The sequence below is a fragment of the Muntiacus reevesi genome, chromosome 9, assembly GCF_963930625.1.
Source record: "Muntiacus reevesi chromosome 9, mMunRee1.1, whole genome shotgun sequence".
Lineage (NCBI taxonomy): Eukaryota > Metazoa > Chordata > Mammalia > Artiodactyla > Cervidae > Muntiacus > Muntiacus reevesi.
The window spans coordinates 67,182,710-67,195,915 of record NC_089257.1 but is presented as its reverse complement, the minus strand read 5'-3'; the positions used below and the strand labels follow the sequence as shown (position 1 = coordinate 67,195,915).

Genomic DNA, 13,206 nt, shown 5'->3' with positions numbered 1-13,206 from the left:
AAATCCTTAATCTCTCTCCTGTAATTGATCTTTCTCCTCAGGCAAATTTGCATTCATAGTAGAAATGTAATTTATTATTTCTTCCCATTTTAAACAAAGAACTATTTCCCCCTGTTGTTTATTTAAGCACACTTCCCTTTGCTTATTTTTCTCCTATCACTCCTGGTTTCTCTTTTGTTCTTATTTCCAGCTTCCAGAACTTTCTCTTTTTACCCAAAGACTTTGACTCATTCTTGAAAATATGTTTATCCATAAGAGACCTATATCCACAGGAAAGATTCAGAGGGGAATTTGAGGCCCTATGAGCAGAGGGTGTAGAGAACATTCATTTCTCAGAATTATTAACTCTGTCTCAGGTGGTTTCCTGTATTGAAACACGCACATTTCAGTGTTTTCCCAGCTGGGACTTGGGAGATTCCAAGCGAGGTAAAACTGAAGTTGCCCAAAGTGAAATTCACAGGAAAAGCACCAGACTAATTTTGCTTTGGGGTCCAGAATTCTCTCCCGTGGGATCGGCCAGTAAGAAACAGTCCCAGGCAGAGAGATTCAAGGGGAAGGGGGCAGCAGAAGATACGATGGCTGGATGGCATCACCATTGGTTAGACTCAATGGACGGGAGTTTGAGCAAGCTCCAGGAGATAGTGAAGGACAGACACGCCTGGCATGCTGCAGTCCGTGAGGTCATGGAGAGCCAGACACAACTTAGCCCCTGAACAACAGCAAAAGAGAGATTCGTACCACATCTTTGACAGTCGCAGTTCACAAAAACTAAAGATGATGCGTGATGTGAGCCACCCACCTTAGTCCCCGCATGCCTGAAGAGCGGCTGCCTCTTCTGGCGTCTTGTTGGATGAATAGCTAGGGAGTTTAAAACGCTCATCAGATTCCCCAGCTCGGATGTTAATGAAAGTGAATATTCCACTGCCCACAATGAGTCTGGAATGGCCCCTCCACCACCGTCGTTAGCATTTTGGTCACACTGACATTGATAAATCATAGAAATTGCTGCCTGTGGCGGCAAGTGACGTGGCATCATTCATAAAGAGATGGGTATAAACAGGATTGTCGCACAGGGGGAAGGTACCTCATTTACAGCTTCCTGCTGGAGCCTGCGTACCTTCCGCAGCTCATCAAAATAACCATCAAAACCGCTGAGAGTCGCGGTGAATTCAGGCGCAGGACACCACGGATAGAGTTCGCCCGCGCTGCGGCGGTGGGTGTGCAATTTGCTTCAGTCCAATGACTGAGGGAAGCTTTGAATCCCCCAGGGGCCGGCAAAGCTGGTGAACAAAATATCTTTCTGCAATTTCGAGAAAGCCCTCACAGATTTGTCACTTCCAATTGCTGGTGCTCATTTCTCTTGCTTGCTTCCCCCTGGCCGCTCCAGCCTCAGCACTCATCACGGCTCCTCCACAAATCAAGATTCCTGGGTCACAGGAAATGGTTGTTCCCTGGAACCTCAGAGATTTTTTCCCAAAATGAAGCTCTCGTTTTCTGACAAGTGCATTTTCAGACAGACTGAGTGAGAGAACAAATATGATTTTTGAGGAGAAAAATATGAGTTGGATTTTCCTTAATTCCGTTATTTAGAAATCTACACAGCTCTTTGCATTCAAGTGGTTTGTCCATGTTTCTGCTTGGGTTTTCTATGTGATTTTTGAATTATAAATGGAAAAATCGAAAGGAAAAATCCAAGGAGGAAGTTGGCTAAGTGCATCGGAAGCTTCCTCCTGTGTACCAGGAGGGGGTGATACAGGAATGAAGAAAGGATGCTGTCTTCAAGATGCAAGATAGCTGTAAAAATGGAAACGGAGTGCAAGTTAGCATCCTCCGAGATGGAGTTGGTTTATTTATCCTTACAATGAGATTTCTCCATTGGGCATTTAGGCTATCAGCTGACTTAATTTTTTTATTCTTTATTGAAGTATGGTTGATTTACAGCGTTCAGGTGTGCAAAGTGACTCATTCACACACACACACACACACACACACACACACACACACACATGGGCTTCCCAGGTGGCGCCGGTGGTATCAGCTGACTTAATTTTTTTATTCTTTATTGAAGTATGGTTGATTTACAGCGTTCAGGTGTGCAAAGTGACTCATTCACACACACACACACACACACGCACACACGTATGGGCTTCCCAGGTGGCACCGGTGGTAAAGAATCCCCCTGCCACTGCAGTGGACATAAGAGATTTGATCCCTGGGTTGGGAAGATCCCCTGGAGTAGGGAATAGCTACCCACTCCAGTATTCTTGCTTGGAAGATTCTGTGGACAGAGGAGCCTGGCAGGCTACAGTCCATGAAGCTGTAAAGAGCTGGACATGACTGAGCATTTTTACTTACACATATATATTCTTTTTCAGTTTCTTTTCCATTGTAGGTTACGATAAGATGTTGAATATATGTTCCCTGTGCTATACAATAGGTCCTCGGTTGTTTTTTTTAAACCTATTTTATATACTGTGTATCTGTTAATCCCTAATTCTCAATTTATCCCAACCCTCTTTCCCATTTGGTCACTGTAAACTTGTTTTCTGTATCATCAGGGTACTTTAAATGTGTCTGACAAAATGTCCATGAGTTGGTTGTGAACTTCAGCAGATTGGGGTGTGCTAAAAACTGTATTCTTCCAGGAGCAACCGAGCCCTGAGCAGTCTGAAGTCTCCTGAAGATGCTAAGTTCTTATTTTCACCTCACAGTGATAGCTTTCTTTTTCAGGAATCCTGGCCATGGATACACCTTATTCCAGAAGTCCAGCTCTGCATCATCTCACCAAGCAGCTATTACAGACGTATCGGAAGGAAGTAAGGCCAGTTCACAACTGGACCCAGGCCACCACTGTATATTTGGACATGTTTGTTTACGCCGTGCTGGATGTGGTAAGGACCATCCTACCGTCCCCTAGTCCCATGATTCTTTTGTAAAACTACCCGCTGTTTATGCAAGAGGAGTTTTTTTCTTGAGACTCTCGTTGAGCCGATAGAGAAGTTGGTGTTAGATTCATCTTAGCAGTGAGCCTGGGGTACCTATTTATTGGACAAATCATGCTAACCAGCCTCCAACTTACACTGTGAGGGGCAGATGGTCTAGAAATAGGAATTTCACAGAATTAAGACGCTTTCAGAGTTGTGGGCCTAAGTTACACACATATTTATGACAATTGCTGCAACCAGAAATGGTAATAGATATTATTTTCTGTGGTTCACATTTCTTAGTGGTAACAGTAGGTTTATGAAACAATTTCTACAACTTACTGCTTGCAATTTTAAAATGAGAAAAAAAAATGTCGTGGTTTCCTGAGTTTTTAAGAGACTTTATACCTAAGATATTTGCTAAGGGTGGTAGGAAGTTTTGTTTATTAAAGCGTGTCTTTCCTACTATGGCCAAAAAATGGGTTATTATGGGAATTAAATGAGAAAATGCATGTAGTTACTAGAGATCTTAGTAAACCCTCAGTAGACGATAGTCTATATATTTATCTCTGCTTCTTCTTTCTCCTTTTTCTTAATTACAAAGTCTTCAATATTAATAGATTCTAGATTTACTCTGATTTCTTTTAAAAGCAGACTTTACTGAGCCTGTTTGTTAACATAGTTAAAATTTTTTTTTCAATTTACTTTTCAAAACCTTTTACCAGTTGAGAAGTAATATACAGATATTGAAATGCACAGATGTTAAGTGTATAGTTCAATGAGTTTTCATAATTGCATGCACCCACATAATTCATATCCCTATCCATATATCAGACATTTCCATCACCTTACAAAGATGCCCCGTTTCTTTTCCAATCACCATCCCCTCCATCCACACACCATTCTGATTTCTGTCATCATAGATTATTTTTGCCAGTTCTGGAACTTCATAAGAATGAAAATTTACTATGTGTACTTTATTGTGTCTGGATTTTTCACTCAGCATAATTTTTTCCCTGTATTTATTTATTTTTAAATATTTTTTATTATGGTAGAAGCCAAGTAATATAAAACATACTATTTTAATGATATTTAACTGTACAGTTCAGTAGCACTAAGGACATTCACACTATTATGCAACTCTCACCATCATCTGTCTCTGAAATTTTTCACCTTGCTAAACTGGAATTCTGTCCCCATCCAACACTAACTTCCCATATACCTTCTCCACCTCACCCCATCCCCTGGCCCCGGGCATATATCAGTGTACTTTTTGACTCTCTGAATTTGACTGTTTTAGGTACCTCATATAAGTGGAATCAAATAGTATTTGTCTGCACCTAATGTATATTGAAACATTTTTTGAGGTTCATTCATGTTGTACATAGTAGCTTTTCTTTTCTATGGATAGGTAGTATTTGGTTATGGCTATACCATGATTTGTTTATCCACTCTCCTGCTGATAAGCATTTGTGTTGTTTCCAGTTTTAATATATTATGAATAAAGCTATGAACATTTCTGTACAAGTATTTTGCTGTACATGTGCTGTACATATGTAAAACCTAGAAGTGGAATAACCACCACTTCTCATAGAATAGATATATATTTAATGAGACACTGCCAGATTGTTTTAGAAAGTGGTTGTACATTGTAACTCCCACCCATCAGCTATGAGAGTTCCCATTTTCCCACATCTTCACCAACATTAGGTATTATCAGTCTTTTTAATTTTAGCCATTATGGTAAACGTGTAGGAGTATTTCATTGTGTTTTTTTTTAATACATCCCATGACTAATAAATAGGGACTCTTTTTTAATGTGCTTATTGACCACTTACGTATCTTTCCTTGTGAAGTATCTGTTTAAGTCTTTTCCTATTTTTTATAGTGTTGGTTGTTGTTTTTTTTTGGTTATAGATTTATAGGAATTGCTTGTATATTCTGAATACAAGTCCTTTGTCATCTGTGTAATGCGAATGCTTATTCTCACTCTGTGGCTTGCCTACACATTTCCCTAATGGAGTTTATGATGAACAAAGTTTTAAATTTTAACGAGGTCCAATTTTACCAATTCCTTTATTTATGGTAGTGTTTTCTGGATATCGTCTTAAGAAATCTACTCTACATTCATCAAAACATTTCCTGTATTTTCTTTCAGAAGATTTATGATTTTTAGTTCCTTATATTTAATTCTATGATCTGTTGAGAATTAATTTTTATAATGGTGTGAAGTATAGGTCAAGGTTTTTATTGTTGCTGATTTGTGTTTTGTTTTTGCGTTTAGATAGAATTTGTTCCGGCACAATTTTTTTAAAAGTTTTCCTTTTTCCATTGATTGCTTTGGTATCTTGACTGAAAATTAAGTTAACTGAGAAGTATCAGACTATTTGTTATCTTGATATCAGATAGTATATGTCCTTGAACTTTATTCTTCACTTTTAAGATAGTTTGACTTTTTAGGACTTTTGTACTTCCAAATAAATTTTATATTCAACTTATTACATTTTACTTAAAAAAAACCTGCTTGGAGTTTGTTTGGAATGCTGTGAGATCCACAGAGAAATTTAGAATTGATATTTTAACAATATTGAATTTTCCAGTTATTGAATATGGTATTTCTTTCCATTTATTTGGGGCTTCAACAGTCTATTATTTTTAATGTAGAAGTTTCATACATGTTTCTATTAAACTTATTCCATAGTATTTTTGATGCTGTTATAAATATTACTTAAAATTTTAAATGTTCTATTTATTTGTTGTTATTATAAAGAAACTGGATTAATTTTGTATGTTGACTTTGTGTCCTGTGACCTTGCAAAATTCACTTACTAATTCCAGTAGTTCTTTTAAAATTAATATTTTCTACATATGCAATCACTTCATTTGCAAATAGTTTTACTACTTCCTTTTTTAATCTGTGTGCCCTTTGTTTTTCTTATCTTGTCTTATTGCATTGTCCAAGACCTCTTCAGTGTTAATGGGAGTGGCGAGAGCAGATATCTGTATTTGTTCCATCCTCAGGGCAAAATCTTTCACCATTAAATATGGTATTAGCTATAGATTTTTCATAAATGATCTTTATCAAGTTGAAGAAGTCCCCTCCTATTTTTGTACACTGAGAGATACTTTTAAAGTCATGAATGTTATGAATTACATCAAATATTTTTCTCAATCAATTTGAATGGTTGTATGATTTTTGTTTTATGCAGTTAACACAGTAAATTATTTTTGATTGATTTTCAAATGTTAAACCTCAATTTGAATGGTCGTATGATTTTTGTTTTATGCAGTTAACACAGTAAATTATTTTTGATTGATTTTCAAATGTTAAACCACTCCTGCATTCCTAGAATAAACTCTACTGGATCCTGATATGTTATCATTTTTATATATTTCTGAATTTGAATTCCTACTTATGATAGGTTGCATCTATGTTAATGAAGAGTATTGGGTTATGGTTTTATTTCTTGTAGTGTAGTTGTCTGCTTTTGGTGTTGGTTTTATAAAACCTGATGAAAACTCTTCCCTCTTCAATTTCCTGAAGGAGTTGTGTAATATGGATAATTTTCTTCCCTAATGTTTGATAGAATTCACCAGTAAAACTATGTAGGGCTGGAGTTTTCTTTGTGGGAAGGTTTTTAAATATAAATTCAATTTCACTAACACATACATGATTTTTCAAATATCCTTTCTTGTGTCACTTTTGGAATTTATATTTTTCAAGGAATTTGTCTGTTTTATCAGAGTTGCAAATTTATTTTTTCATAATATTCCCTTTTAATTCTTTTAATGTCCAAAGGCTCACCAGTGATGCTACCTCTTTCATTCCTCATATTAGTAATTTGTGTTTTCTCTTATTTCCCTTGACCAATATTGTCAAACTGCTTATCAATTTAATTTATTTCTTTAAAGAACCAAATATTGCTTTTGAATTTTCCTTACAGTGTCTGTTTCACTGATACCTACTCTTACATTTATTTCCTTTCTTCTGCTTACTGCACTTAATTTGTCCTTTTTTGTCTAGTTTCTTAAAATGGAAAGTTGTATTATTGAGTTTAAACCTATTTTCTTTTCTAATTTTAGCATTTACAGTTAAAAATTTTCCTCCAAACACTAATTTAACTGCATCCTATGAAATTTTGATGCATTTTCAAATTTGTGGTATGACGTATACAGACTGAAACCCATCTTTTTAAAGCCAATCCCTTCCCCCCATCATCCCAGTCTCTGGCAGCCACAGATTTTATTTTTCTCCTATGGTTTTGCCTTTCTTATAGAAATGGAATCACATTGTATTTTCCTCTTAGTTTTTTGGCTTCTTTCACTTAGAATAATACCTTTGAGATCCATCCATGTTGTGTTGTTGCATGCATCAGTAGTAGTATTCCATTGTGCAAATGTACTGCAACTTGTTTATGTATTTACCAGTTGTTGAACATGTGAGTTATTTCTGAGTTCAAGCAATTTTGAATAAAATCACTATAAATATTTGCATGTTTTTACTTCTGTTGGATAAATACTTGCGAGTGGGAGTGTTGAGTTGTATAAGGCAATTTTAACTTTACAAGAAACTGTCAAACTGCTTTCCATACTGGCTGTATCATTTTACATTCCACCTGCAAATTATGAGAGTTTCAGTTCCTCCACATGATTACCACATTTGGTATTGTCAATCTCTTTAAATGCTAACCATTCTGTTAGTTTCGTGGTGGTATCTCAGTGTGGTTTTAAACTCATTTCACTAAAGACTAATGATGTTGAACATCTCTCTGTGTGCTTACTTGTCAACTATATATCTTTTAAAATAAAATATTCACTCAAATCTTTTACCTTTTTTTCAAATATTTTACTTTTTAAAAAATAATGTTGTTTGCCATCTTATTATTGAGTTGCAAGAGTTTTTTGTACAGTTTTGGTCTGTTTCTGGATTCTGTTCTGTCCAACTAATCAATATGTTTCTGCTTACATCAATATACTGTGTCAATCACTGCTCATTACAGAAGTCTTGAAATCAGATGATGTGAGTCTTCCAAACATACTTTTCTGCTTTAAAATTGTTTTGACTCTTCAAAGTACTTCACATTTTCATACACACTTAAGAATTAGTTCACTTATTTCTATTTTTAAGACTGACATTTTTCTTTGAGATTGCATTAAATCCATAGATCAATTAAAGGAGAGTCAGCATCTTGACTTCTAATCCATGACAACCCTGTATCTCTCCATTTGTTTAGTTCTTTAATTCTTTGTGGAATGTTTAGCATTTTTCAGTTTTGCACATATCTGGTTAAATTTAATCTCTAAGTAATGCACATTTTTGATGCTATCATAGATGGTATTTTAATTTTAGGTTTATGTTTCTTGCTGGCATACAAAATATAAATGATCTGAATATATTGGTCTTGACCCTGCCATTTCATTAATTTTTGAGCCTTTTTTGTAGATTTTTTCAGATTTCCTATGTAGACGATCATGTTGCCTATAAATAGTAAAAGTTGTACTTCTTTCTTTCCAATCTTTATACCTTTTCTTTTATTGCTTATTGCACTGGCTCAAACATCTAGTACAATGTTGAATAGAAGGGTACACTGTTCTATAAATATAAATTAAATAAACATGTTTATAGTATTGCTAAGGGTTCTTATAACTTCAATTTTTTTGTTGTTCTAGTAAATCATAGGGAGGTATATAAAAATCCCCAACTATAATTGTTGTTTGTCTCTTTTTCTGTCATGTTATTAGATGCATATACATTTAAGATTATATGTCTTCTTGACAAATAAAACCTTTTGCCGTTATGAAATACCCTTCTTTACCTCTAGTAATACTTTTTTCTTGAAGGTTTCTTTTTATGCTTACTTTTTGCATGGTATATATTTTGCCTTCCTTTCATTTTCAATATCTGTGGCATTGTATTCAAAGTCATTTCTTAGAGCAAGTAGTTTGGTCTTGCTTTTCCCCAACTCTTTATTTTTAAATAATTATAAATTTATAGAGCGGTTCTGTTCACCCTTCACCCAATGCCCTCTGTATTTATCTTGCATAAATTTGGTATAGCAGCAATACTAGAAAATTGACATTGGTGCTTACTCCGATTTCTCTAGTTTTACATATACTTACTCGTATATATGTGTATTTGTGTGTGTTTATCTATAATTTTATTATATGTGTAGCTTTGTGTAACCACTAGTACGATACCACCACATCGATCCACACAATCACCACCACAGGGCTCCCTGGTACTGTTCACTTATTGACACAATCCTTTCTTCTGACAACTTCTGGCAACTAACAAATCTCTTCTCCATCTTTATAATTGTGTATTTTGAAGACTAGTATACAAGTGGACCCATAGAGTATGTTACCTTTGAGGTTGCCTTCTTTCATTCAGTATAATTCCCTTGAGGTCCACCCAAGTTGTTGTGTGTATCAATTGTTCACTCCTTTTTGTTGCTGAGTAGTGTTCCAGGGCACTGCTGTTTTAACCTGTCAATCTGTGCGTTTTAATTGAAGTGTTTTATCCATTTATGAATACCATCTTGCTATTTGTTTTCTAGCTGTCTCTTCTGTGTTCTGCTCCTCTTATCCAGCCTTATTTGGGGTAAATTAAATATTTTTTAATATTTGATTTTAGTTCCTCTAAAATCAAACTGACTTTTTTGTAACCTTCTGTGTATTATTTTTAGATGTTATTTTAGGGGTTTCCATACCCATCATTAACTTAATATAATGTACTTAGAATTAATGTTATTATAGTTCATATAAAATATACAAAACTTACAATGGTAAAATTCCACATAACTGTTCCCTTTACATTTGCATGCATAATGTATCCTACAATACAATGTTATTATTTTAATGTACTTTGTTAAAATAATTCAGTAATTTCTCTTTATTTTAATGGAGGTGGTTTTCTATGTTAATATTTGAGTGCTATGCTATGAATTACAGACTGATTTTTTGACTGAGATTCAGGTATTGAAATTGATGGAAAATAGTTTAAAGTAAAAGTATAAATTATCTGTTATAACAGGGTTCAAATTATTTTTTTTCTGATGTAAGTTATTTTAGCTTAATTTTCCCCTAGCTTAGATAAACCCCTACTCATTATTTCCTCATAAGCAGCTGCATTTAATGGAGCACACACAAAAAATGCCCCGTTTAGCAAACAGTTTCACTTTTCCCAGCTTTACTTTCCCACTCACACTAGTAAAAGCACTATCTCCAGGATCCTAGAAAATACTTTTTAATCCAATGGCAGAAAGTACCCACTCTTACTCTCCAGAACGTGGTCTTACACAATGCTCCAATAGAAAACTCCTTTACATCTGTTTTCTATTTTGATGTTGATCTAGAATTTTGGAGACAATTTTCTGGGGCTGCATCTTCACCTACTTAAGAGATATTAGTCCTTGCTATTTAGTTGTCAGTGGGTTTTTATGTCTGTATTGTTTATTGGACATTGTCCAATGGGAAAAGCATGACTTGAAAAAGATATGATATGAACCATGTTACATGAAACTCCAACACGAGGCTAACATCAGCTTTGAGTAAGAGATGAAGACAGGTTTATAGGTCTCTCCTCATTCTTCTATTTTCTGACTTCATGTTGATGAAGGTAAAGTAGAATTGTTCAGACTTTCCTTTACAGGCTTATTTGGAGATAAGGGAAAGAAGTAAAGTCTTTATATTAATATTTTCCCTTGGAACACCATATCAAATTGAGGTTTTGTTTTTTTTTTTTTTTAGAAGTTTAGTCTTTATTACCAAAAAACCAATAATCACCAAAAGAATTACTGAAAACCAGGGCAAATTAGTTCACATTCACCAAATAATTTGACACCCTTAAAGCTTGAGATTATCATTTCTGTAAACTATAAAACACTAGGCCTCTGCAAGAACTTAATGCATCACTCCATCAATGACAGTGAACTTGGAGCTTCTGGTCTGGCAATGCTTAGTTGCCCACATGAGATCTGAAATCCAAATCTGTCCACATAAGTGCAAAGAAATGCCCTGTAGGCCAAAGCTTCGAGAACAATAAAGTTCATGTCACTCCACTCCTTGTTACCTACCCAATACCTCAGGGCAACTGACAGTTTTAGATCGCTTACATGACAATCACACCAAGAAATGAGAATTATTAATATCTTTTAAAATAGTGTGTTTTTTAAATCTTTCATGTGTCTGAACTAGTTGAAGATATCAAATTGGAAATTTTGGTCTAACTCTTCCTATCCTAATAAGAGAAAACAAAATCATATCCATTATGATAGGTAAGGAGAACACTAGTATTTTTTCAAAGATAATGCTTTTCTCCACTGTTGTCAAATATACTAATTTTTACAAGAATATGTTAGACGTATCATTTTATTGGATATGGAAAACTTGTCTTCTGAAATATGGAAAAATCTTACATTCCATCCCTCTAGTTTCATCCCTATCTCCTGTCTTGACTTTATCTTCTATTTGTACTCAATGTTACAATGAACCTGAAATTATTGGGTTCTGCCTGTATGCTGTTCATTCTGCTGTTTCCTCAACTAAATGTGTCTCCTTTATCATTTTCCATGTACAAAAGATTATAGCCCTCAAATCTTAGCTCCTAAAAGAAATTTTACTCAATTCTGCACTCTGGCAGCAATGTCTCCTTCCTTTGAATACAATGAAGTATGTATATTTTTCATGCATGTAGTTGAATGTTAAAATGACACATGCTATGCTGCTGCTATTTAGTCCCTCAGTCGTGTCCAACTTTTTGCGACACCATGAACTGCAGCCCACCAGGCTCCTCTGTCCATGGAATTTTCCAGGCAAGAGCACTGGAGTGGGTTGCCATTTCCTTCTCCAGGGGATCTTATCAACCCAGGGACTGAACCTCAATCTCCTGCATGGCAGGCAGATTCTTTACCACTGAGTCATCTGGCAAGTCATATCTCATACCCTGATGTATTAATAGCTACGCGAGGGACTTCCCTGGTGATCCAGTGGTTAAGACTTCACCTTCCAGTGCAGGGGGTGCCAGTTCAATTCCTGGGGGAGCTAAGATCCACGTGCCTCATGGCCAAAAAAGACATAAAACAGAAGCAATATTGTAGCAAATTCAATAAAGATTTTAAATATAACCTATATCAATAATAATAATAAAAGAAACACTATTTTAAAATAGCTACTGGAGGGAAGGGTTTTCTAACTCATGATCCTATTTACCACAATATTCAGGATAGTATATCTTACTTTGGGCTTCCCAGGTGGCTGAGTGGTAAAGAGCCTGCCTGCCAATGCAGGAGACATAAGAGATGCCAGTTCAATCCTTGGGTCAGGAAGATCCCCTGGAGAAGGGCATGGCAACCCAGTCTAGTATTCTTGCCTGGAGAATCCCATGGACAGAGGAGCCTGGTGGGCTACAGTCCATAGGGTTGCAAAGAATTGAAAATGACTGAAGCGACTTAACACACACACACACACACACACACACACACACACACACACACACACACACACATCTTCCTTCAAAGCTAGCTATGTAGATATTTGCCTAATCAGTTAATTAGAATATGTGAATTCAATTCTAGAATCATCTTTACGAATGGCTTAGTCTAACATGCCTTGCAAATGTCTATATTACATTCAGGTGGGCTGATCCTAAGGTTCGTTCCAGAGGCATGACTGATTTGAAGAACTTGATGAAAATCGCTCAGAGATTCTTCTCAGACAAGGACATTCCCAATGTGAATAGATAACTTGCTGGATGCATCTGCCAGCAGCTGAACTGCTGGCAACTTTTGTTTAGAGTGAAGAGCTTTCAGCTCAGCTTTCATCACTGCACCTCGCTTCCATTATGATGTTTTGCCTCCTGTTTTATTTACATGAAAGACTACAGTCTCGTCTTAGAATTTCTGGGTATTATGAGTACCTTAGGGAAATCTGATTATAGAGATAATCTACTCAACAGTGAAGAGTTTCCATTTGTTTCTATTGAGTTTTGTCAATTCCGAATCACAGATACCTTTGTATTCCAGTCCATTGACTAGAGCCTCCCAGCCAGACGTTGAGGCATCTGTTTCTATAGTCTTCAGAACTGGGAAAGATAAATAAGAATGTGCGGGAATTATCTGTATATTTGCTAACCACCAATTTAGATCTAAATAGACTCCCTCTGTTAGGAAGACTAATGAATTCCAATTCTCTGAAATATCCTTTGCTTTTAACAAGCAGGATGGAAGGTATCTAAAGAAAAAAAAAGAGAGAGAGAGATACACAGAGGGAAAAGCTGTGAATA

At 35.7% G+C, this 13,206-nt stretch overlaps 1 protein-coding gene across 1 annotated transcript in view; it reads left to right on the top strand.

Moving 5' to 3' along the window:
- Positions 1–13,206, top strand: part of HTR3B (5-hydroxytryptamine receptor 3B) — a 46,060-nt gene that overhangs the window by 3,819 nt on the left and 29,035 nt on the right. The window contains exon 2 of the mRNA XM_065946140.1: positions 2,731–2,891. Within this exon, the coding sequence (XP_065802212.1) occupies positions 2,731–2,891 (161 nt within the window). The remainder of the gene's footprint in view (positions 1–2,730; positions 2,892–13,206) is intronic.